The sequence below is a fragment of the Drosophila subobscura genome, chromosome A (genome assembly GCF_008121235.1).
Source record: "Drosophila subobscura isolate 14011-0131.10 chromosome A, UCBerk_Dsub_1.0, whole genome shotgun sequence".
In the NCBI taxonomy this organism is placed as follows: Eukaryota; Metazoa; Arthropoda; class Insecta; order Diptera; family Drosophilidae; genus Drosophila; species Drosophila subobscura.
The window spans coordinates 20959435-20986456 of NC_048530.1; the positions used below are offsets into that span (position 1 = coordinate 20959435).

The following is a 27022-nucleotide window of genomic DNA, read 5'->3' on the forward strand; positions in this document are numbered from 1 at the left end:
AACCAAAAGAGTTACAAGCCATCGACCCAGGTGTGCTCCAGCATGTTGGCTGGGGATCGGAGATTGGGGCTGCGCCTGCTGGGGGTGTGCCGCAAACAACTTTACTGCAGCAAACTTGCCAAAGTTTTGTATTTCGAAATGATTTGTGCGGCAGTCGGGGGCGGCATTCTGCAACTGGAACAGGAGAACGAGAGCGAGAACGGTGGAGAAAGCACGGGGGAGCAGAGGCGGGGAATGTGTGCAACTGAGGGCAGGGATATGCGTGCGACATGCTGGAAAAGTTTATTTGCCAGACAGCAGCAGAAACCAAGCAGGAGCAACAAGAACGAGAAAAGCAGCAACGAGAGGAGCAGCAACTAAACGAGAGCAAGGACAACGAGTGTCACAGCAACGAGCACAAAGCGAGCAACAAATTGAAACAAATGAAAGCACATTTTTGGCAGGCTCGAGAATTGGGTGGCAGAAAGACATTTTGCAGTAGGAACAATTGAAAGGAGAAAGCGTAAAAGCAGTAAATGGTGTACCAGCAGAAGGAGTGCTCAAACAGGAGCAAATGTTTCGCAGAGCCCACAGATCGTTCATTGCATTTCCTATGGGTAAACACATCCCAAAAGTGTTGGATCATAGCTCCAAGAGGCTGAGTAAATATTTGCGACAGCTCCACAGACACAAACACAAAGTGTAATGACCGCTGGAGAGCCTCAATAAATAAGAGGAGAAGCCAGAGAACGAAGCTGCTGCCAACTAGCTCAAGTAAATAAGGGCAAGGTGAGGAGCAGATAGACTTCCTCTCTCTCTCTCTGCCAAAGAACACACGAGGAAGAGGGGATAAAGCGGATACCCGCTGCATTGCTGACCCGCATTAATCACATGTGTAAGTCGACCCAAAGCGCAAAGCCCCAAAAACCCGACAAAAACCGAAAATGGGATCCGCACACACACAACAAGAGAGACTCCACACACACACAGGCACACACACAGATAGCGCGTTGCAGAGGCCGAGCTCAGATGTCGCACCATTAGATCCAATAACAAATCGCAACGAATCGAATTTAAAAGCGAATTACAATCAAATGTATTTAAGCATTAAGCCTACCCCACCACCCAGAGAGAGAGCGAGCGAGAGAGAGCTGCAAAAAGTCGGTTAAGAGAGTGACCAAAAACTTGAACCTTTCCCCCTGCCGATACACAACGCCCCTCTCCCCCACACACAGGCCACAGTCGAGAGCCGCTGATGCTGCCGCACCCTTTCGGCACTCAGAGACACCCAATTGACTTTGACAACAGTGTAACTGTAACTGTAACTGTATCTATATCTGTATCTCCCTCTCTCTCTTTATATGTGTGTGGCTGTGTGGCTGTGGCTGTGCCAATTGTTGACTGACTCGATTGAACTTTGTAGCGCTGACTGCTGGGCTGATGAGCGGGTTGAAGCGGGCATTTGTCTGGCTGACGTTTTCATATTGTCCAATGTCGCCGGAAGCCGTAAAATCGCACCAAAAGAGACAGAGAGAGAGCGAGGGAGAGCGAGGGAGAGCGAGTGGGTGGCTGTCATAGGCCGTTACATGAAAATTGCCACACAAAAAGCGTGTGGCACAGCAGTAACGGGTGTGAGAGCCGCAAATCCGACATTGCATTGCCACCCATACACACACACATTCCAGTGTGTATATGTGTGTGTGTGTGTGTGTGTGCATGAAAATGAATCCCCTTTTGGCGATGTTTATTGTGGGGTTCTTTGGCGTAGTGCCGGCAGCCGTAATCATTACTGAAACGGAGTAAGCCACAAGGCAGAACGCACACACTTTGGGGTTTTCGCAGTGGCCATAGCCAGCTAATTCCATAATTCCAGACTACTTTTTGGGTGGCTCTAAGGCGTGGGGCAATACTTTTTATGGAGCAGCAGCCTCGGGCAATGCCCGGCAGCAGCAGCAGCAGCAGCAGCAGCAGCAGCGACTACAGTTGAGTTCACCTCCTGCTTGGTTGGGGTAAGCCGGAAGCTTGGACACACACACACACAGCCACACACACAGCCACAGAGACAGAGAGAGCGATAGAGGGTGCGACCCACATGAAAACCAATAAATATTGTTCATCCACTCGAATGCTTTTTAACTGAAAATCGTTGAACCCTTTGCCGCAGCCTACAAAACACAAACACAAGCAACAACAGCAGCAAAAAAAGAAGCGCCAGCAGAAGGCAGCGAACGCTCAATGAACGGGAGGGGGGGAGGAAGAGTTGTCTAGGCCCAGATCGATGGCTGGCAGCCAACACCCACAGCAGCGTTGCCACACAGGCTGCTGCTGCTGCTCTCTCTCGCTCTATGGCAAATGCATGAATGAACATTTCAATTTAATGCATTTCTCGCCCATGAAGGATAATTGATGCTCGTCGCAGGGCCACACCAGACTGCAGACAACAAAGTGCGGCAGATTGATGCAGCAACTGTGGCAAAAGTAAGGCAGAATATCAATAATTTCCAATACTAATTCTGAAGCACATAAATTCTGGGAGAAAAACAATCTCAGATCGGCCACTCGCAATGGTCCAGCAATCTGCTTTCAGCTCTCTCTCTCTCTCTGACGCTTTCAGGATGTGTCCAAGCTGACACGTTTCTCACATTAGCTGTGTCCCTTTGTCCCTTGGTTGCACGCTCCACTCCACTCCACTTCGCTCCCCCAGCAGTCAGCCACTCCCCTTGGGCACATAATTAATCACGTGACGCGCACGCCGAAATATTTTCAACTAACACAAAAATGTCCGCTGCCTCGCAGTGCGAGGGCGAGAGTGAATGAGTGCAAAAAAATGATTTTAAAATGCCCTTGATGACAATTTAGTCTGATGGCGGGCCAAATAAATTATTGCTGACAGCAGACAGCAGCAGCAGATCGGGGGTCATGTGTCCAGGGCTGTGATTCCGACAAAGATGTGAGGAGTTTGAGTTGGAGTTGGAGCTGGAGTTGGAATGAAGTTTGTGTCCCTTGTTCCCGCTGGAGTTGCAGCGGCAGTTGCATAACAAATGAGACGCCTCAAAGGGGTTGCAGCAGCAGCAGCAGCAGCAGCAAATAGTTGTACAATTTATAACCTTATTGTGAAATTCCTTCCATCCCGAAATGGGGCGAGGCAGTGGACAGTGTTCCCCCACCCAAGCACGGGCATGGGGCACAGGAAGGTGAGAGCGAGAGCGAGAGAGAGAGAGACGCAGCAAGGGCAATAATAAATTTTATAAAAGTCATTAATCTTATTGCAGTTGAGTGTGCTGCCTGCCCTTTGTCCTCTGCCCCGCTGCTCCCGATTTCCAAGTTGGCAATAAAACAACGTAATAAGATGTCCCCTGGCCAGCCATCCACAATGCAGCAGAACCAACCGGACCCCAAGTCGCAGAGTCCCCAGTCCCAGGCCAGTCCCAGTCCCAGTCCAGAGTTCCTTTCTGGACTGCTTGCTGCTGTATCTCAGCAAGAGAATCTTTGCCATTGCATACATGCATGCATTTGTGCCTGTATGTGGCTGTGGATCTCTCTCTCTCTCTCTCTCTCTCTCTCTCTCTCGCTGTGTGTTTGCACTCAAAGCGTTTTTAATATGGCTTGTTAGTCGAGCATTTTCCGGCATGTGGACTTAGCAGGGGGAGCTGCAGCTGCTCTTGGGACTATGCCCGGATGTGGGATACAAGTGAGCCGTCAACATGTTTTTGCCGCCCATAAAGTGCAGACGATTCATCAACGTTCAACGTTGAGTTGCTGCGTGTGGGGGGGTCTGGTTAGGTGCAGCAGCGGAGGCAGGGGCAGGACATTGCATACTCGTGCTTAAGGGTTGATATAGAAAGGGGTGGGGGGGGAGCAAAGTTCGCATAAGTTTCCTGACTGCCACCGAGGGAATACACACTCGCAGTTGTTAGCGGAATGCCTTCAAGCAGCATTGATTAATTGACCATCAGATTGCAAGGCCATCGATCAACTTGGGGTGGGAATGGAATCCATAGAAGATTACAAAAGTTATGCACTGCTTGCCAAGCGGATAGATCAAAACACTTGACAATATTCACACAAACACAAAGAGAGAGCCAGCAGGGAGAGAGAGAGAGCAGATCAGCGTGTGTGTGGCTAACAGAGCCGTTAACAGAGCCACTAACAGAGCCAGTAACAGAGGCAATAACAGAGCAAATAAGCAGAGGCAGAAGCTGCCGTCGATCTCTCTCTCTCTCTCTCTCGAGTAACTACGGAATTCCAGGGCCACTTATGTAACTGTACATGCTTGTAATTCCTTTTAGATCCGCACAGACCTGGGCTTAAATGCTTTCAAATTCAATCAACAAACACAATTAACGCGATTTGAGCGATTTTCGCGATTTAATGAGCATTCCAACTAATCGCCAAATTATCGAATCAAAGCGCACTACGTGTCCGACTGATAGTTAATTAAATACATATGAGTAAATTGTCAGGTGTATAGACGACAAAATTAACCGCAAATTGGGATAATTTTTGGGATAATTTCCCTGGGAATGTGCCGGCTGTGTGGATGCACATTTAATTGCATTTTTTTGTTTGGAGAGCCAATAAAAAACCTCAAAATGTGTGTAAAGTGCATTAACAAAATCGCAGTGCTGCCCCCTGCCCACCCCCCGGGTATTAGTTATTTATCAAAATGTGCGCCTGCAGAAATTTGCACACAAAATATTTGCAGAGAGCAATAGAGAGAGAGAGAGAGAGCAAGTGGCAGACATGCCCACCCCCTGCTCTAATTAACACTTCATTTGCTTGATTTAGCGTGGAAATCCCCCCCCTATAACCGCCAGACTTCACTCCACTCCACTCCGCCCCACTCCTCGACCGCAGCCAGCGACCACGACCCCGACGCTGTCTTGGACTGGAGACCCAAAGATGCCAGCTGAAGGAGCTTATCTAATGGATCGACTGAGACTGAGGGCAGATGCTGCTTAGATGGGGGTCCGCAATGGGAGCAGCCAGAGTTGGCAGTTGTTTTCTCTTCTCATCGCAGCGCCCAACGACTTGAGCTTATGTTTGACTGCCAAATATTTGTGGCAAGTTGATTTTTTTTTAACGAAACTTAAAAACAAAAAGCTGCAAACACACTTTAATGGCAGAGTATTTCGACAACTGTCAACGCGGCTGCCAAACTTTGCAAGTCCTAAACCTTTTTCACGCATTTTATTCCGACCTTCTGCCGGGGGTCGGCCTTATCAGGGCCTCATCTGGGGCCCAAGTTTTCGGGCCTGACACTTGAGTGTGAAAGTGGGAAATCCTTGTTCATTTTTTGTTGGCATTGGCTGGCTAATTGAAAGGCCACAAATCCATTGACTGCCGCCTGGGAAGGAGTTCAGAGGGCAAACACAATGCACACACAGGCTGCAGGTTGCACTGGCCAGGGATACTTATTGGAAGTGGACACGTTGGAGCCTCATCAGCCATAAATAGGTGTGTGTGCCGGCAGGGATTATGGCCAATTGAAGAGCCGAAAGCCGAAAGCCGAGAGCCGCTTTCCTAATCGAAAATGCATCGCATTCAATTCAATTTAATTCAATTCAATTCAGAGTCGAACAGGGCTCGAGCAAATTAAAAGGTTGTTGTGTTCCTGGGGCTGCAATTGAAATGCATTGAATGCATTTGCCGAGGCGAAAGGTGAAAGGTGGCAGAGGCAGAGGCAGAGGCTGAGGCAGAGGCAAAGCCGCATAGCCAGAAGCCCAACCAAGTCCAAGGAAGGACATGCTCCAGGAGCTTAGGCTTTGACTTGGCTTTACTTTATTTTACTTTGGCCAGCCCTTTGCTGACCTGCACAGGCTGAGACTTCGTAGTCCCATGGTCCGCACTCCTTAGTCCTTACTCCTTGGTCCCGCAGTCCCGCAGTCCCTGCTCCCTGCTGAGCTTCCAAGTCCCTCGCTTATAATAAATTGTATGGCGTTTTAGTTGGCCGCACAACTAACTCATAATGCAGCAGCAGCAGCAGCAGCAGGCAATGAAGTGACTTCCAAATGGCCCCGTGGGCAGCCAACACAGAGCAGCAGGAAGGATAAGGTTTAGACAAAGGCCAGTCGCCAGCAGGAAAATCAGCTTACAAAAGCTGCTTTCAGTCTGCGTCTGCCCCCGCCCCTGCCCCCCTCCTGGGCGTTGCTCCTTTCCGGCGGTAATCTCTGTAAATCACTTGAAGCTGTTGGCCAAATATTAAGTGAGCCCAAGCTATCGCTGCTAAGTTGGTCTGGTCTGGTCTGGTCTGGTGTGGCCTGCTCTTGATTTCCACTTGCTCTCTGCCTATTTCGGGCACCAGGAATTTGAATTTTAATCTGATTGATGGGCTGTATGGGAGGACTCTGTTCATCTTCTATGGCTAGACGAACGCAGAGGCTCTCGAATGATTTATATTTGAACTATCGCTGCACAGCTTAGAGCGAAACTGATACGTGTACGTGCTCGGGTGACCCATGCGTAGACGCATGTCCCCATGGCAGCTGACGAGTTTTGAGGTCTGTTGGCAGGCGAGTTCGGGAGGGAGCCCTTTTTTTTCTCCAAGCTGCCTTCAATTTAAGCGGCTGGCTGCTGCGTCTTACGATTCTCTCTCTCTCTGCTGTTACGAAAGCTTCTTCTCAGTTGCTGATCTGCTGTTAGCCTCGCTCTGCTGTTACTGCTGTTAGCCTCGCTCTGCTGTTAATGCTGCTGCTGCTGTTACGGCATCTCTGCTGTTGCTCTTCTTCTGTTATTTGCTGTTGATCTGCTTTGGCCCTCTGTTACTGTTGTTGCTCTCATTTTTCTATTGCTGTTGCTCTTACTCTCCTGCCATTGCTGTTGCGCCCGTTCTGCTATTGCTGTTGATCTGCTCTGGCTCTGCTTGTGCGCTGCAGCCTCTGCTTGTGCGCTGCCGCCACTGCTTATCTGCTGTTGATCGACATTCTGCCGTTCTGCCGTTACTTCTTCTCTGCCGCTATTCTTCGGTTGCGTTGCTTTGCCATTTCTTCGTTTCAGCACACACACTCTCGCTGTCTCTGTCTCTCTCCATTCCCTTTTTATGTTACCCACGGCTTATCGCTTTTGAAGCTTTACTCATAATGCACTCCTTTCCCCCACCCCATCACTGACCCACTGCCATGGCTGTGTTATGCTTTATTGCATTTAAATATGTTTTGGTACTTTGCGCACTTTGCCAGCCGATGCCAGCGATGCGATGCGACGCGATGTTTGCATAATGAACAAATTTGCGAGGAAACTTTATGCCGATTTTTTGTTGCTGCCGCTTTGTCTTTGTTCGTGTGTGTGTGTGTGTGCGTGTGCGTGTGTTGCTTTCTTTTATGACTGCCGAATGGTTTGTTTATAATAATTTTACGTTTGTGTCGCTCTCGGCAGCCCTGGCAATTACTTAGTTATGTAAAGTAACTCATTTTTCGGTGCCTGCGGAGAGTGGCCTGATGATGGGTTGCTTTCCCCTCCGTCCCCCGTCCCCCGTCCACGTTCCATCGACCGAGATGGGGTGCAAACTTGATGGGTTCTTGGGGGCTGCTGCGCTCCTCCATCTGAGGCCCCCTGTGTTGGCTTGGCTCTTAAATTATTCACTGGGCGCGTGAAAGTATTTTACATACGCTTTCACTTTACTCTCGCTCTCAGTCTCTCCCTCGCTCTCAGTCTCTCCCTCTCTCTCGCTCACCCTCTCTCTCTGTCTTCTTTACGCTCTCTTGACGCTGTCGCTGCTGTCTTTGGCTGCGCTGCTTGGCTGTGCTTAAGTGTTGAGTGCACATCGCTTGATGTCACACCGAAAAGTCATTCAATATTTATGTCTGTATATTACGCATATGCCAGCAGCAGAGCCAGCAGCAGAGCCAGCAGCAGAGCCAGCAGCAGAGGCAGCGCCAGTGCCAGCGCCAGTGCCAGCGCCAGTGCCAGCGCTCACCCATACATATGTAGTTTCCACTCGCTTTTTCCTGGCTCCCCCTATTTACGGCATAGTGCAAATATCTGTAGCATTAGGCAGGGATTACCCAGAAAAACAAAACTGTTTGGGAACTTAATTGAAAGTGTCCAACGCTTCGTGTGCCGCACCCATCTCTGGGGCACATTTAACACTTGCCAAAAGCTCCAAAGTCGGCAACACAATTTGTACATTTGCTGATGCAATAAATATTTGAATTTATTACTCAATTATGGCCAGAGCTGGGCCACCATTTGCAGTCCGTGCTGTGGGAGGAACTTCTGCCACTTTCGAAAAACAATTTTATAGGCAATTTGCTTCAATTAAACGATTTAATTTATTTTATTAATTTGTTCCAGCAGCAAACCAAACCAAAGAAGCTCAACACAAACTTTTGCTCAATGCAAACCGAATGGCTGCAAATGCGCCAAAGCCACCAAGGACTGCTCATCATTGGTGTGGCAGGGGGATGCCGGGGAGGAGAAGAAGGAGGAGTGCCAGGTGGTGGCAGGGAAGTAGTGTTTGAAGTGTGCAGCGAAACCGAATGCTGCAATGCTCTAACCAAGGACTAACTTTAGTCTTCCATCTCGCATGAAGTTCAAGTCAATGGCTTAAGTTTTCTCCTGCCAATCCATCATTCTTTCCACTCCTTGGCTGAACCACAGGGTATGCGCTGCTTCGGTTCGCAGACTTTTGACTGTCTGCCTAGTTTTCCTTTTGTTTGGGGCATTGTTTTGGCTGAAATGGCTTCCCACTCCCGTTGGCTGGGCTGTGGGCTGTGGCGCCCCATTGCTCCAACTGCGACCACGGCTTGCGTTGATTGTTATTTTATTGCCCGCACAATGTGAGAGAGAGAGAGGGAGAGAGGGAGAGAGGGAGCACATCCCGGCGTGCCAAAAACCAAAATTGTGCTTGCTGCTGATTTTGCGGTTGAAATCTCATTTCGCACCAACCCACCCCGGCTGGCCCCGCACCCAACATTTTTGCAATTAATGTCTACACAAAAAGTTGCGTTAAAAACAATTTCCCGATGGCCGAGAACAATAATTTGCGGCAATAAAAAAGCGCACAAGAAACTGAAATCGAGGCAGGGAAAGTTTTCGTGCGGAACTTTTCTCGACGCTTTCGGTTGCCATGGCAATAAAATCCCTACGAAATTTTCAACTTAATAAGCCATGTTTGTGTGGCAAAGCCAATCAATCATAAGCCGAACAGCCGACTGGGCTGGAAGTGCCACTTGAGCAGCAGCCGCAGAGCCACAGAGCCACACAGCCTCAATCCAAGGGACAAGGGCCGAGGGCCGAGGGCCAAGGGCAAAAGTCAAGACCCGAAGGTGGCATACATTATGTTTGGCAGCGTGTCATCAAGTTATTAGCCAGAGCAACCAGAACTGAATGACTGGATGGCTGGATGACTGTCATGGCAGCACACTCAGCCCCTGGCTTTGCGGCAGTTCATTTAAATATGCAAATGAAGGGGCAAGTAATTAAATAAATTAAATGTTTTCGAGCCACAAAACTCATCACCGCCCAGGCCTAAACAACATTCCCGTTCCCACATCTCCCCATCTCCATTCTCGATGCTCCATTCTCCACTTCGTGTCATGTGCTAATTTTTGCATGTTGATTTAAATTAACATAAATAAACGAACGAGCAAATGAATGCCTGAGTGAGTGGGTGCCTGCCTGTGCGGCTGTGGGATGAGCTTTTGGAGGTGTGTCCACACCGGACATATGCATATTTAAGCACACACACGGACACATACATACGTACAGGACATGGTACAGGCACGGCCATAACCATAACTTGCCTGCATAATAAACAACAAATAATAATAATAATTGCAATTACACTCAGCACAGCAACAAAACAACAACAACAAGTGGGGTGTCCCGGGTCCGGCCTTCAATGTTCTGTTTTGTTTGCACTGCGCCCCCATTAATCATGTTAATCGCCCAGCAATGCGCCCTCCCGACACACACACACACACAGTTGGTCGAAGGCTTAGGCTGAGAGACTCAGGGATCCCCAGAGCACATCCATGCAGTTCTACTTCATATTATTCCATTAAATATCATTCGGGACTCCTTTTTTCTGGCATTCATTATCGATAAAGCAAGAGATAGTGGTGAATGTTCTATGGAGTATTTCTGTGCTTTCACTTACGCAGCGAACTTCATTTGTTGGCTTCCCTGGTGACCCCAACGGAATATCATAATTGCCATTAAATTATGTATTTGACCAATACTTGGCTCCATGTTTGGCCACAAATGTTTTACACAATCACTCAAATCGAACAGCATAAACGGAAGGTCTGCTGCTGTTAATTGTATCTGATTTGGGGTGACCCCGTTTCGTGTGTGTGCTGGTGACCCCCAAATGGCTGGCATAATTGCTAAGTGCGACCATTGTTTGCATTGTTTTGTGAGGCAGCAAATGTGCGTGGACTTCTTGTTTGCCCGCCGAGCAAGATGGTATTAATTTGTCTCGAAACACTCGGATGACATCATCTGGTGGCAGCCGCAATAACAGCTAAACGAAGCTGTCAGTAAGTGTTCCCCTGCCTAATTGCCATTTAAGCAGGCTGCCGTTTTCTCTGTGGCTGTCTGCACTCGCTGTTCGATTGGGGAATGCGATAAGCAGTCGGCAGGCAGCAGGCAGGCAGCAGGCAGGCAGCAGGTCGAGGACATCCATGGCTATGGCAATGCCACAAGCAGGATTTATGAGTCGACATCGCTCCCACTAAGCAGATTAAATGCGATTTGGCGCACAGGCAAGTTGCCAGGGTAACCCTGGATCAGCCGCAATGATAAAAATAGGCAAATCTGCCAGAGGACTGCCCTGACTACCACCACCAAATCCAAGCTCCAGGACATTCACCCACCCCCCCAATCTCTTCAGCACAGCCAGGTAACGGTAACTGCCTGCCTCCAGCTACCAGCTCCATCGTCTGTCGATTCTCTGCGGGCTGTGGGCTGTTCGCTGTGGGCACAAAAATGTCTGGCTAAAACTTGCGCCTGACATGCGAACAAACAAGTGCCATAAATAAATTTAAATTGCGCCAAAAATCGCACGCTATTATTATTATTTATTATGTAAGCAATTTGCTGGCATTTTCTCTATAGCTCATACGCAATTTGATTGTGTGTGTGTGTGTGTGTGTGTGTGTGTGGGTACAGCAAAAGTTTATTAGAACTTTGTCATAAAGTCAAAGTTCGACAACTTTAAGTCCATGGAATTGGCCAACATTTTCTGGCATTTATTTTGCGCAAAAAGCACCGAAAGTACACCAAAAATTCAATGGGTTAAAGCAGCGGGGAAAAGCAGTCTGGAAATAATTTTTGCCTCTCGCTGGGATATCAGTAAAATTTATGCCGCCGCAAACATGGCAGACAATTTTGAAAGGAAAATGCAAAATATTTACAAATTTCTTGGAATAATTTGTGTGTTTTTTTTAAGCTTGTCCTGAGTTGTGGCTGGCATTATGTATGTGAGGGGAAAAATATTTAAAGAGGTTTAAGCGCTTGCCATTGATTTGGTTACATGGCAAAGTTTGGGTTTTAAATTGTGCTTGGGAAGTTGAAGGTAACGAAAGAGAATATGCGGAGCGAACAGCGGAGTATCCAAGTGCCAGGCAAAAAGCTCTTGCACCAGTCGTCAGGTAGGTGGCCGACTAGGTACCGTACGCAAGAGCACGATCACGGGTGCTTATTCGCAGAATGATGACGCGTACATACAAACATAAACATGTACCTGCATGCAAGAAAGCTCAGTCAGGTACCGCACATTTAGGTGCGAGCAGACAGCAGACCACGAGAGTAGAGAATACAAAGCAAGTCGCGAAAACGAGAGTCAAGCTTTTCAGCTATGTCTCTCTCATTCTGCCCTCAGCCAGATCCTAGCTGCAGCGTGTGAACAAAGCGTGCAGCCTCACCGACACGAAAGCTCCACTTGCAGCCGTGCCATCTCCTTCTAGCGCGTGTCTCTCTATGAAAGAAGAGAGCGAGTTGAAAAGGTGGTTGGATCATGGAAGTAAAACAAGTGTCACACACAGAGAGTGAGGGTTTTGAAGTCACAGTTATTGTTGTTGAATTTTATTTCCATTTGATCATATGTATACATGCATGGATGCATCACTGTATTCGTACCATTTATAGACAATAAAAATAAGTGTTTGTTTAAACATTCAGTAAATGTATGTACTATATGTAGATATATGTATATGTAGGTTGCTGTTTTTGTATATAATAATAATATTCTCATAATTATTTAAATTGTTTTTGCATGACTTGATTGAAGTATCATTATCATTATTATATGGTACATATACATATATATAGAATATAAAAGTTATTTAGCTTTGTGGTCTCCATATCTGTTCAGAACTGAGCGATCAACGGAAATAAAGTAAATGAGAGTTACGTAAATGCATTAGTATGCATACGAGTACATACTCGTATGTACATATTGTATACCGTTAATATTTCGGTATACCAAAACCAAGAGGAGAAACACTCTGCCTCGCCCTTGAGAGTGGAGTGGCGTCCAGGAACCAATTTACATACATACATACATATTACTTTTTATGTATTTATGTATGTACATATAACCGTATGCTACGTGTGGCGTTTTGTGCGTTGATTGATTGATTGGATTTGTAATTACTTATTGGTTAGTATCTATGTCTTAGCTATTTGGATTTAGAGCCCAACTTTGGTGTTTGCAGTTTTTGGTTGAAGTTCCATTTGTTTCATTTTGGTGTTTATTTTTGCTTATTTGTTTTTTCTTTCGATATGTTTTTCTTTTGTACAAAAGAAAACGCTTTCAAGTGAATAGCTAATTATGTATATAATTTCGATATCTGCTTGATTAACTATGCATAAGTATGTATATATCTTTGGTGCTTTATTCTGCACACCTTCAAATGGTTTTATTTATCGTAGTTGGTTTTTAGTTCCTTTCTAGTGTAGATTTGGTGTTTGGTTTGTTTCTTATTTAGAGTTTATTTGGTGTTTGCTTTTGTTCCTTGCTAAAGTATATTTTTGGTGTTTTGTTTTTGCTCTTTTTGTAGAGTTTCTTTGGTGTTTGTTTTTGCCTTTCCTTTTCCTTTGACCGACTCTACCATCTCTCTCATTCACCCTCGTGCTTTCCGGCTGGCACAGCGAGTAAATAATATTAATAAATAATAAATAAAATAATAAATAATTGTGTGTTCAAGTGGATGTTTTGCTAACCGGCATCAAATAAATAATACATATTTAATAGTCAAATTCGTTTCGATTTCTGTTTCATATTTTGGCAACTCAAAAGCTTAAGACTCTCTCTCTTTCTCTTTCTCTATCGCTATCGCTATCTCTGTCGCTTTCACATACACAAATCACTAGCTATCTCGCTTACACAATTCGAGGACTCCAGGACTGTGTCATTCGGTATTTTTGGTATCCCTATAATACAATATACATTCATAAGTTCTACAAATAGCTAAGTTACAGTTTATCATTTATCGTTTATCGTTTATCATTTATCGTTTATCGTTATCTATATATATATATCTGCCAGACTCCAGCCTGCAACCCAAAATTATAAATTTATCGTCAGTTTCTCGATCATTTCTAGCATAGGCACAATGACTGACGGTCCCGCGACGAGAAAAACTAATTACGAACCAAATTAATATTAATTTGAAATATTTAAAATTAACAGGAAATGGCAAAATAGTCTGCGTTTAGTTATCCATACATGTATATGTATGTAGATATATGTATATGCATCATATATGCATGCATTTATGTGTGTATGTAGCTCTTGCTCTGAGATCGCTCTGGGCGTACCGCCAGACTCCGACCCTCTTACCACACCTCGCACTTGCTGCTGGGATTCATGCGCTTGCCCGGCTTACACTGAAAGACCTCGGCGAACTCCTTCATGTTGGACAGCGTGCCAATGACTCGGAACTGTGACGGCGAATGCGGATCCTTTTCCATTTGCAGCAGATTCGTTTCCTCTGTGGTGCTGGAGCACCACACCTAAACGAAAGACAATAATCCCCAGTTAAAATTGCTCATTGGATTATTTGCTATGCATTTCTCATTCACCTGTGCAAAGGACACAAAAAAGAGCTGCGAATGTGTCAGATTGAGGCCGGGCAACTTCAGGATGTCCGCCTCCTTTTCGCTCTTGGTGTGCTGGTAGGCGTGGTAGGCTGCCTTGAGGCCACCATTATCGGCAATGTTCTCACCTAGCGGGGTGGGAATAGAAAAGGCTGTCAGAACTGCACTCCTGCTGCACTTTGCATGATTCAAAACTCACCCAGCGTCTGCTTGCCATTGAGATTCCTTCCGTTCATCTTGTAGCTGCTGTACTGGCGTGCAATGCACTCGGATTTCTCGGTGAATCGCTCAATGCTCTTGGCATCCCACCAGCGATTGATGTTGCCAAACTTGTCGTACTCCCTGCCCTGATCGTCGAACGCGTGCGTCAGCTCGTGGCCCATCACCACGCCCATGGCGCCGAAGTTCAGGCTCTTCGGGTTGTTTATGTCGAAGAAGGGCGTCTGCAGTATGCCGGCGGGAAAGACAATCTGATTCTTGGTGGGCGTATAGTAGGCGTTCACCGTCTGCGGTGTCATGCCCCAGTTGGTCTTGTTCACCGGCTGATCGAGCCGCTTCAGGTTACTCCTCAGATTGTAGATGGCCACCTGCAGATTGTTCTCGAAATACGCATTCGCCGTGATGCTCAGGTCCGCGTACTTTTTGTCCAGATCGGCCGGATCGAGGATGTAGTCGGGGAAGCCAATCATGTCGGAGATCTGGTCGGCCTTCTCGATGGCCTTCTCCCGTGTCTGCTTGTCCACCCACGTGAGATTCTGCATATTGTGCTTGAAGGCCTCCCGGATCTCGACAATCATCTGCTCCGCCGCCGGCTTGGACTCCCCATGAAATGCCTGACGCACGAATATCGCGCCCACAGCAAAGCCCACAACATTGTTGGTGTCCGAGACGCAGTAGCGCCAGATCTCCTCCCCGCCATCGGAGCCCATCAGAGCCTTGCGCACACCCTTGTAGGCATCCCGGAAGGGCTTCGAGAGGCAGCTGGTCAGTGTGCGCACCGCCTGCCAGATCAGATAGTTGTTCAAAGTGCTGCAAGAGAAGAAATCCAATCGGGATTAGCCTCAGAGTTAAGAGTTGTTCCCTGCCTGCCCAGCACTCACATCTTTCCCTCATCGGTCTGCTGCATTTTCATGATTATATCGGAGAGATTCTTGAGGAATTCGGGCGCATAGACAACGACCACCTCGTCGTCGGTGACGCGTCGATTGACCATCTGCAGCGCATTGTCAAAGTGATCCGTCCAGTTGAGGAAGGGCGCCAGCTTGGCCAGCTTGCGCAGCTTCATGGGATGGTACATGGCCTCCTCGTTGCGACGGTCCTCCAGCGGTATGGTGATGTTCGCCAGCTTCTTCTCGAAGTTAATGATGCCCAGCATCTGGACACGGGCATCGGTCTCATTGGCGCCCAGCAGGACGCACACCTTGGTCATGTACTCGATGTATTCGTTGAGCACTTTGCGATGGTTGTCCGTCTTGTTGTTGTAGTAGTCCGCCGTGGGCAGGGTCAGGCCTCCCTGATCGATTTGGATGACGTGGCGCGACGAGTTCTTGTCATCCTCCCCGATCGCCCAGCCAAACAGGCAATTAAAGTTGTATCTAAAAGTGGGAGTCGTTATAGAGGATTGTGTGGAATTATCCCCGTGGCTGTACCCACTTGTTGTGCAATATTTTGAGTGTGTTGCCCATGGTCCAGTTGGAGACGTTGTAGCCGCTGCTGGTCACATTCCAGCCACCGATCTGGCGCAGCAAATCGTTCATGGGCTTGGCACCGAGCTTCTCCATATGCTCGTCGGCATCCAGGCAGGACTCGTAGTACACTTTGGCCTTCTTCTCGGCCTCCGACTTGAAGCTGGCTGCGGGCTTCTCCAGCACATTGCGTATGATCAGCTGATTCATTTGCTCCAGCTTGCCAAATGTGCCCCATGTGGATTTACCCTCGGGAATTGGATTGTTCTTGATCCATTGGTTGCTACAAAGATATCAAATCAGTGACTGAAAGGTGTCCAAAAGGTGCCGACTCTTACCATGCATATCCGTAGAAGTCGTCGCATGGATCGACTGTTACATCGATTGACTTGAGGATCTCGCTCGAGGCAAATATACAGTGCTTGTTCAGGCACGGCAGCTCGCTGCCCGATGGGCAATCTGTCAATGAAAAATGATCATTAGATCTCCATGATATAGGGGTGGTTTTTAGTGGGTTACCCTTCTTGTGCGGCTGCACGTGTAGTATGTGCTTCGTCTTGTCGCCGTTGCTGTCCGCAAAGAGTATGATCAGCAGCGTAAAGATTGTCATCGTCATCGCAAATGTGGCGATGAGCAGCCATTTTTCGGTCTTGCTCCTTGAGCGCCAGTTCCAAGTGGCCTGCGAAAGGGAATGCAATGCGCCGTCAATGGCAATGGCAATGTCATTATTCAGTTTATCTGGCAGCTTGACTGCGCATGGAATCTGTTGTGTAAACAGCAGCCAGCAGCAGCAGTTCAAATGAGTTCAAACTTGTGTATCCAACAGAAAGAAATCTCGTGTACTTAAGCCACTTGCGTCTACATTTCTACACACACACATTGCCCGGCTGCACGTCGGCACTGGGGGAGCGAAATGAAAGTCACAACACAACGACTGCCAAAATACGCTCACAAAAAGAACGGAAAATTAATTGAACATATTCTCATTGTGCCACCCGCCCTCAAGCTTTGCGTATTTATAGCAGAGAGAGCCGGCAGAGTCGTGCTTATGCTTACGCTTATCTCGATTGCATAGAAAAAGATCTCGGGCAGCGCAGTCGGCGTTAAAACTTCGTGTGGCTACGGCCTATGCAATGTAACAACTTCGTGCGTGTGTGTCGCCTATGCGTCGCAGCGGCAGAGAAGCAAGAAACGTTTTCTGACTTTTGCGTCTTCGTTGGTCTTCGATTTATGTGCACAATATTTTAGCATGCGCTTTTGCTAAGCCATAAAACGCTGACCATATGTTAGGGCAAACCTAGAAATCCGACATACACACACAGACAGACAGACAGTGGCACAGTGGGGATGGCGAGCGACTTTTCACTGTCAAATGTTAACCTTCAAATGAATGAGAAAAGCGCTCGGCGCTCGCGTTGGCCTCATTTGCCTACAGTTTTTTTGTTCTTTTTAGGTCATTGTCATAAAGTAACAGATAAACCGACTTAGTGTCTGTGTGGGGATGAGGGAGTGTGAATTAGGGGTAAGAGAAAGAGAAAGAGAAAGAAAGAGAGAGAGAGAGAGAGTAACACTCACCCGCGCTGTGTGATAGCGTATTTGCATGCCAGTGTGGCCTGTGCCTTCGTTCAGTTGAATGCCGCCAATTGAACTTGAATCATCTTCTGTAAATTCTGTCTGTTTATAGCGTGTCATCTGGAATGAGAGCACACTCGCATTATACTTGGTAATTTAGCCAAATTCAAATATATTTATACTACTGTATGTCTGCCTGAGAGATCTGGAGACGGACACCCCCACCCATATGGTAGGGATATATTGCCGAAACTTTGCTTTCTTTTGTTTTGTTTCGTTTTGTTTTGTTTCCACCATCGACCTAAGCAATACATATGTATCTGTGTATACATAACAGTTCATAAACATACATATATTCGCGGAGCTTTTTTCGCTCTGCTTTATTCTTCTCTCTCTGTCGCGCATCCCCTTCGTAGATGCTCTGCTCTGTGCTGCCCGATATTCATTCATTGTTTCGTGAGTTTTTCACTGCTTAACCCAACAGATCATTGAAGATCAATGCGGGATCAAATTGTATCTGTAATATCTCCAAAAATAATGCTTAGAAAACTTAAAAGATTTTTCAAATGTTCCCCCTCAAGTTTTCTAGGTTTAATTTTTGATGCCCTACTCTCCAATCCACCTCCAACTCCTTTCAATTCCTTTTAAACCACCCACTGGCACTTAGGGGGTAAAAGAGGGCACGTCACGGCACAGGCACGACCTACCGTTCGGCAATCGGTAAGCCACATTTTCAATTAGCCAACAAACTCAAACAGTCTCTTCTCTGTGTGTCTTTGTGTCTCTGTTTTCTCTGCGTGTTTGTATTTGCTTTCGGCTGAATGTCGTTTTATTTTGGGTGTATCGTATCGTATCGCTTCGATGGGATAATGATAACAGAGCGCGGCGACGATAGTCTGTGTTCGTGTTCAGCCCATGACCGTTGGATGTGCACTGAAAGCGCCGGCGGGTGGCGAGCGAGCTGCCCGCACAGGAACGGAACGAAACGGAACCACGCCGCACCGCTGCGCCCGCACCTCGTTGGTTCGGCGCACTCGAAAGGCCCTGCCCGGGCAGGCCCCTTGCCGGGCCAAACCCCCACAACGCCGCCAGCCTAGCCACGGGCCCACCCCGCCTCGTCCATACACTCGCACCCATATATTCAATAGTTTTGCATTGTATACAAATTAATTGACTCGTTTGTGGCTGTATGTGTGTCTCCGGCTCCGGTCCGGGCTCGTTCTGTTTGCGCGCATTAAAACCGGAGATGGGGCCACGGAGCAAAGCAGAAAAAAACCCCACAAATTCTCAATAATAATGCAAGGAAGAGTAGAAGAAACTTTAATAGCTAGCTTTAAGATAATTAATTTAATATAAAATTCAACGGAAATCTTTAGTTAGTATATGCCGCAGCCCAAAGGAAGTTGTTTTTCTCTTTGAAACAAAAGCAGCAACAACTTCTTGGATCCCTTGTTATTTCGGAGTATGTGAAAATATTTATTCAATTCCCCAACGCAACGAATGTTTTCATTATAAATTATTATTTATGCGCATTTTGGCGCTTTGTTGTTGTTGTTGCTCTCGCAATTGTTTATTTACACACATCAATTGTTTCTCTTTGGCATTTAAGAATTTCGCAGCAATTTATCCAAATGTGAAAGCCCGATATCGTGTGATAATAAAACCCGATTTGTTGTGCTGGACATTTTTATCGCGATCGTCCAGCAGGCAGTTAGCTATTGTCTGCGATAACTACCATACATATTTATAACTGCATGAAGCACTCACACGAAGGCAGATTAAGGACTGCGAATGATGTGAGCAAAGAGTGGAAAGTGGAGGTACGGTGGTGCCTCGAGAGTAATGAGAGAAGTTGTTTGGGTTTTGGTTGGAGTTGTTTGGAGTTATGTGCTTAATATTTGTAATAACAGCAGGAGCTGCTATGAGCTTTGCTCCATTAATTGATTGGAGCTTTCAATTGAGGCACATAATTGATTATATTTTGGCATTCCAGCTGGATCCCAGCACTGCCAGTGGCCACTGTGCATTATGTACACTGTATTGGCTTACAATATGCGGGGCAGGGCATTGAATTTATTACCAGCAGCGTCAACGCCAACGCCAACGCCAGCAGCGGCCAGCGGATGGACAGGCGTGGACAGCGGGCGGACCGGGGGGACGTACAGCAGAGCACAGGACAGAACAGGGGGAGGACGTCGTCGTGGTGCTTCGTGGCTAAAGTGAAAACTGTTGCGCAGTTTATTACTCGTATTTTTGTTTTTGTTCACAATTTTCTTTTTGATTTTTGTTGTGCCTTTCGTTTTACACGCCACCTCCACCTCCAGCTTCGCGCTGCGGCTTTGGCTTTGGCTTTGGCCCTAGCGTTTCAAATGAAATGTAAACACAAAATACAAACAAACATATACAGTTACACACACACACACATGCACATGCATACACATTCATGCAGTGACAGACATTTAGCGGATTGTGGAATGTAAACAGACATTAAATGGCAAATGCCAAACGAGGACTGCGCTTCGCCAGGCACTCCATAAGCCAAAAATCAAAGCTGCAAGCAGGATTTAAATTTATTTTTTGTCTCTTCATAATAATAGACAGAGAATTTGATGTTTTGTTTGTTAAAAAGGTTTATCTTAAACGAATCCTAGACAAGGGCCAATTCGCTCTAATGCAAAGTTCTATCAGCAAGGGCCAATTCGCTTCACTGCGAATTCGCAATTATGACAAGGGATCACGCATCACGAGAGCAGAACGACGGCGAACGCAAAGCCCAAAACGAGCGAGGGCGAATTCGCTTGCAGCAGCAGCAAAGCATGAACGATCCAAAGCGAATTCAGACGTGAGCGAAGAGCAGAGAGAGAGAGAGAGACTCCAAGAGAGTTTCAATCTTCTGCTTTCCTAGCAGCTCTCTTGGCAGCTCTCAGAATGATTATTTTATGGGTCCACTTCCCATACCGATTTTTCGCAGTGTGGCATAAAATCAACAGAAATAAATTCTGCCTTTAAGCAGAACCTAAACGAGAAGTCATAAACCATCTTTGACTGCGCCTCGCAAATGGGATTCGTTTGCTATTTTAGCACTTAAATATGTCAAAGGGTGGGGGCCTGGCGCTGGCTTTCCATTGTGTTGCATGCAGCAGTTTCGTGAAGCCCCAAAAACAGAGAGCTCGACTCTCGGGTTGCCAGGCAACTTGTAAATTGTGAAACCAGAGCACCCTTTATCACACAATCACTTCGTTTCATTTCATTTGCTCCATCTCTGTCATCCATCTCAGTCTTTGCCTCTCTCTCTCTCTCACTCTGTTTGACTTTTTCGCTGTGTGCGTCTGGGCACAGCATATGTTAGAAATCAGTCTTCGTTGCGGCTCTTAACTCGATTTATGCTGCAGTCCTTGCAATTTATGTATACCAATAAGCCCGGGACCAGGCACCAGGCACCATAACCGTAACAACCGTTACTCCTCCCCCCCACCAGAGTGGGGTTGGGTGTGCAGTCTCTGGTGGCGCCTCAAAAGCGGAGGCGTGGCTTTAACACATTTATTCAAGCAGCAAAAGGCAATTACAACATGCAATGGGAGTGCGTGCATTGAAATGCTAGGGACCTGCAGCATTGTTGATATCACACAGATACACACACACACACACACACACACGAACACACACGGTTACACACACACACATAAAAAAAGGGCAACAAACATTTATGGGAAAGAGGCGCGCGCTCTTGGCCTACCTTAGCGCTCATTTTCTTTGTGCGCCTGAAAGAGTGCAAGGAAATTGGTATCCTGCCGCTTGGACTGCCTGCTTTTCCTGTAGCTCCCTGGCACTGGTGCTCCTCCTGCTGCTCCTGCTCCTGCTCCTGGTCGTGCTGCTGCTCCAATTTCTCGTGCTGCTTCCCGCTAATTTATTGGTTTTTACTTGTCGCAGTTTTCCGCACCAAAACTTTGCTTCACTCGTTACTGGCCCGTTTTGTGGATATTTTCTGCTGCATTTTTGTTGTTCTAAGCTGAAGCTGGAGCGCTGAACGACAAGCCAGCCAAGCGAGCAGCGAGCAAGCAAACAAACAACCGCAAACACGAAACCAGTCCGCTCCCAACGCTGCAACGGGTTCGAGTATCCAGCAAGCAGAGCAGCGAAATCGCGAAAAGAATTGCCAGTCCAGGTGGCGCTCTCGCTTAGAAATTTTGCAAACCGAACGAGAAATGCCTGCACCCCGACTGTCGCTCGTCGCAATGTCAGACAGTGACCCGAGCGGGGCAGAGAGCAGTGCGAAAATACGTCAAAAGGGAAAAACAATAACACACAAACGTAGTAAAATCCCCAAATCACACACAAACAGAGAGTGGCACAAAGAGAGAGAGAGAGAGAGTTAAACAAACCCTTAGCTGGCATATTTAGCTAGGGGTTGTGCTGCCAGAGTTGCCCTCAGTTTCAGTTGCAGTGCCGGGCACAATGCGCAGAAGCTGTACGTCGAGGGCTGGCAGCACTGTCGCAGCACAGCGTTGCCACTAAATTAGCACAAAATACCGTTCGAAAATCGAAGGGCAAGGAGCTAACGGCTAGCGTAAAGCTTCAATTGGGAATACATAAAAATCAAACTGCACCTTTAAGCCTGGTGCACAAATCGTATCAAAAAATATAATCTAAAAATATATAAAAATCCAAATCATTGACGAAATATGGGAACATGTTATGCAGCTTCAATCCAGGCTTAAATAATGCACAACTTACTGAGAAAAATGGCCCCAAGCCCTGGCAAACCCAAGCCCAACTACGAGTATCATCAATGGGAAATCTAATGAATAAATACAAAAAGATGCTCAGTTGCTCAGTTCCACAAATTGTCTGATATGGATAGGCATGCTAGATGGTGCGACCTACATACACACTCGTGGGCCCACTCTGGCCCCTCGGGTTTACGTCACAAGGCAGCGGCGAGAAAGCAAATAATTTGCACTTGCCCCACAATTGAGCTGCGGGCGGACTTTTCCCTTTCTTTTTGCCTCGCAGCAACAACGCGAATGCATTGTTTGCTCTCCCAACTGCCGTTTAGCCACTGATCTGCCCTTGGAATGTGTGAAATGTAAACGTACATAGTACATACATATTTTTATGTACATTTTTAGCTACAAAGAGCGTCGCGCTGCATGCATTTTTTTTTGGGGTTACAACTTCAAAGGCGTAGTATCGGTTTTGAGACATTTGCTATTTGTCGTACGACTATCAACATTTTGACAACCCTTTGGCCCTGGCCCCGGGCTCCGAGCACCGAGCCCCAAGCCCAAAGCCCGTGTCGTGCACATCATTTCATTAATGAGCCAACAAATTAACGTGTTCTATACCGGAAAAAAACTCACCCACACAGACGCACACACACACACAGTCATGGATCCACTCAGCCTGCGATTCTCACGTCGCGCCGCAAAAATGTTCGACCGCATCAACATTACATTGCATCAATTTGCGTGTTCTGTATTTGAAAATAAATTATACACATCGCTGGGAGGAGTGTCTGTGCATCAGCGTTACAACTAGCCGATGACCTGTGAGCTGAGCAGTGGAAAAATAACATAAACAAATAAGCTGCGGAAATGTGTATGTGGAAAACTTCATTTTGAAAATTTGTTAATCACATTTTTGAAGATTTTTGAAGTTTCATATTTGAGCTGAAAGTTCTTTAAATTGAATTAGGAACTCGTGAATTTGCGCACACTTCCCTTCCCCCTTTCGAGTTCATCGTGCACTTCCCGCTCGAAAAAAGGGTATTTGAATAAACAATTAAAATCAACAGCAGCAAAGCAGCAACAACAAATGATGACTCGCTGCTAAAGCAACCAAAACAGCGCCAACAGTGATCAAGTGATTGTTGTTGTTGCTGTTGCTGTTGTTGCTGTTGCTGCTTGGGCCCAGGGCCTGGTAAAACGAGTTTAAAACCACTGACAACGCTCTGGACGCGATTTAGTTGGAGCCAAGCGTGCAAGCGGTAAACATGTCTCAAACGCGTCTCAGTCGGTGGCAAAGCGGCAGCAGCATTGTGTTCTGCCTGCTGTTGGCCGGGCTCGCAGCGGGTGAGTGGGCGATGCAGTGGGGGTCGATCACCTGATGCACGACCGAGTGCAGGGGAAAGCCAGGGAAAAGTGCACTCAAATTGCGTTTGTTTCGTAACACAAGACACAAAACATCTAGAGCGCTGCGAACAGAACAAAAATCACTCTCAAAACAAGAACAAAAATCTCTTCAAAGAAGCACAAAAAATAACCAAAGACTGGCAAAAATAAACACACAAAAAACTGCGCAAAATTCGTAGGAAAAAACTGAAAAACGCTAATTGAGAAAACAAATATTAAACGCTTAGCAAAACTACAGAAAATGCAAATGCTCGCTGGGCTGGACATGAAAATAAAAGCAAAAACAAAACGAAAAGTTACCCAAAAAACTCTGCAAAAATTGTATTTGTTTTTGTACGTTTGTGTGCATTTTTGTTGTTGTTAATTTCTTTGAATCTTTGTTGCTTGCAGTGCACGGCCAATCGGGCACTTGGAACAATGGCAATGGCGGCGTGGGCGCCTGGTCGAACGCCCAAACGGGCGGCGCTGGCATGCATCCGCCGGGCAGTCTGAGCGGCCAGGATCCGCAGTACAGCTATGGCTATGCGGGCGTTGATTCACGCGGCACGTACGGCGGCGCGGGTGGCAACGGGGGCTACTATGTGAGCGGCACGGATGAGCACGGCAGGCCCTTCTCCTACAATGGGCAGGGCAATCAGCCACTGCCCGGACAGCCGGGCTACAACATGGACAGCAACGGCAGGTATCCCGGCAGCTATGGCTACAGGGGCGGAGCAGCAGCCACCGCAAGCGGCACACTGGGCGTGGCACTGACCCTGGCCCTTGGCGCCGCACTGCTGGCCAGGAGCTCTTGAACTGGGGAAGCAGCAGCATTTGTTGGTCTTTTTTTTGCTTAGTTTCTAAGTTTAATTTATGTAAATTGCCGCAAACGTGTGAATTGTTCAATTAAAGAAGGAAAAGTGGCAAGCGAGAGACAATGGCGGTTTTCGTGTTTGTTTTTTTGTTTACTTCTGCTGCAGCTCCCACAGGCAATAAGCCGAAAACCAGCACGAGGCGCCTGTCCAAGTGGAACTGCATTAATACTAGCAATAATAAGCCACAAAGCGGCAGTTTTCCCTGCTACTAAATACTCACAAAATGCGCAAGTTTGGGGTGGAATCGGCATACAAATGGGGCAACCGCAGCTGCAGTTAGCCCACGACATCGACTTCTATTCACAAACAAATTCCATAAAGAACTCCCTGAAATATGCACGAAAAGAGCGTGTAGTAGTGCTCGTAGTACCCATAAAGAATAGGAAAACATTCAGTCATGCACTGCAGCTTCAGCAAAGTGTCTGCTCAGCTACTGTGTAACAAAATATCTTTGCAAAATGAAAAGAGTAATTTTTGTAAATTATTTAAACACTTCCAATTATGGAAAATGCTGCAAACTCTACAAATTGTTTCAAGTTTGCGTGTGAATCTGCCCACTTTGCGGGCAAAGTATTCTCCCTCGCTCACTGAGTGTGAGATTCCCTTCCCCATATGCGATTTTTGGGCAAATTAAGAGCCCGTGCGAGTTTATTTCGACGGCTAATTATAGTTTCTTACACACACAGCTGCGCTGTTTAAGTGACTAACGATTCTGATTCTGATTCTGATTCTAATTCGCAATCCACACGCTCATCATCGTCACTTGGCCCACGCCCACATAATTGATGTGTTTAGAGTAGAGAAACGCCCATGTAATTAGTCGGACACATCGTGCCGACTAAGCAAAACAAAAACACGACAAACGAAAACGAAAACGAAGTAAACAAACATAAATATACATTTGCCCAGCGATGTGCGAGTGTTTGGGAATCGAACGAGAAGACACCTGTTGATAAAGTTTTATTTGGGACAGCAGAGAGCAACTGAGTCACAAGTGGGTGCTCACCCACAGTGAGCTCATCGACAGCCCAGAAGATGAGACATATTTACACTCAAAAATATAAACAACAAAATAAATGTTAAGCTCTTGAAAAATATATCTAATATTCAGTTTTTGGGATGACTTTCCCTGCCGTGATCTGAGCCAGCAATTTGTCCAGCGATTAACTTAATTGTTCTGTCGCTTCTGTCAATGTCAATGTTGTTTGTTTCACTTTTGATGTCTGTTTGCGGTTTGTCACTGACTACGTGCAGTCGCTGTTTATCTCAACTTTGTTGTTGTGAGAAGAAAGCGGCAGCTAAAGTTGATCTCAACGAAGCAGAAAATACGCTGCGATTAGGCAGTATTTTCAGTGAAATTATCATCAAAGTGTGCCCTAAACAGTTGTCCTTTTTGAATGATATTTCAGGGCCAGCCACGACGAGCTTTGGTGCATTGAACATATTGTGAAAATGTTCAAAACCCATAGAAACCATCTGCAAAAATATTCACAATTTCTATGAGTGTTTAAAGCAAACAACATCCATGGCAACCATGTTACATATGATTCAATAAGCTACATCTAATCTATGTACGCGTAAAACCTCTTTTGGTGCCACAGATAGCATATCTTTCCGAGCATAAAACATTGTTTTGTACACATTTGTAGCCAATTTCCGCTGAAAGTTCAGCGCTCATCTTCCATGACAAGTCTCAGGAAAACCACAACAGTGAATGGTAGAGCATGCAGCCAAAAAAAAACGTACTTGTAGCTGAAACTATGCCCCGAACTGAAGCATGTTCGTACGCAAATCGTGGGAATCAATGCAGTTAAGATCACACAGCGCACATGTGACCTTTGTGCGCTCAACAATTTGGAACCATTTATGTAAAGCGAATTTTAATGAACATTTTACGCAGAACTAAAATACTTGAAATAGACTTTATGGCAATTTGCATGTGCAAAGAATCCTTCAATGATCGATGTAATAAATAATTGTGTACTTTTGCGTTGGAAATTATGTTTATAAAGAGCTCAATAGCAGTCAAGGTGAAGCAGGGGTTATGGGCATCAGAGAGCAGTGAAGAGATCTCGGGGTGGTAATTTGCCAAAAAATAAATTTATTTCTCTAGTAATAAACAATAGTATTATATTGGTTTTGATTTATTGATCTTGTTTTGTTTGTTTGTTTGCTGTTGTTCCGCTGCTTCTGCATTACTTTTGTTCATCTAGCTCATTTGTTGTTTGTTAATTAATTTTGTTTGCTGTTAAACTTGTTGCTGTTTGTTTTTGGTGTTATTACAGGATGGAAATACAATGGGAAATGATGGAAATGTGTGGAGTACTTACAGACATAAAACTATCAACTAAATGAGTAAGTATGTAATGTATGTAGGTATGCATGGGGGCAATGGGAATATTGAAATTTGTAAACCATTGATCCTAAAACAAAGGACATTCGAGACGATCATCTCTGACTTTTCTACGAGCTTCTACACAATAAATGGTTAACATTTTTTACCTTCCAACAAAGTGAAATGAGCAAGAGTAAAAATAAAAACTATTTTTTGCTTATTTTTTTTCTGTTTTTTGTTGTTTTGTATTTAGAGGCATTTCTGTGTGTGTGTCTGTGTGTGTGTGAACGTAAGTTTGTTTTGTTGTGCGTGGTTGACTGTACTTGGCCTTGAAGAACTTCGACAGGACAGGACAGGACAGGACAGACACTTCCTTTCTTTCCATTCTACTTATAATACATGCAAATCGGTTCTCGTTCGTTC

The 27022-nt window shown here is 46.2% G+C and overlaps 2 protein-coding genes across 3 annotated transcripts; one reads left to right on the forward strand and one right to left on the reverse strand.

Moving 5' to 3' along the window:
* Positions 1-12273: 12273 nt before the first annotated feature.
* LOC117903187 (neprilysin-3) lies at positions 12274-21151 on the reverse strand. 2 transcript variants are annotated; one of them, XM_034815044.1, is made up of 9 exons: positions 17987-18219; positions 17283-17399; positions 16227-16386; positions 16046-16166; positions 15676-15990; positions 15123-15617; positions 14222-15051; positions 14008-14150; positions 12274-13938 (listed from the first exon to the last, which is right to left on the reverse strand). In XM_034815044.1, exons 1-9 carry the CDS (start codon positions 18008-18010, stop codon positions 13762-13764), a joined length of 2382 nt encoding a protein of 793 aa, XP_034670935.1. In that variant the 5' UTR covers positions 18011-18219; the 3' UTR covers positions 12274-13761. The 2 variants fall into 2 exon arrangements, with proteins under 2 accessions (XP_034670935.1, XP_034670936.1); XM_034815045.1 differs by lacking the exon at positions 17987-18219 and adding an exon at positions 21016-21151 and having other exon boundaries at positions 13762-13938.
* A 2073-nt stretch (positions 21152-23224) lies between these two features.
* Positions 23225-24322, forward strand: LOC117903208 (pupal cuticle protein Edg-91). The gene is made up of 2 exons (XM_034815095.1): positions 23225-23350; positions 23801-24322. The coding sequence occupies exons 1-2, from the start codon at positions 23272-23274 to the stop codon at positions 24202-24204; spliced, it is 483 nt and encodes a 160-aa protein (XP_034670986.1). The 5' UTR covers positions 23225-23271; the 3' UTR covers positions 24205-24322.
* Positions 24323-27022: the final 2700 nt, after the last annotated feature.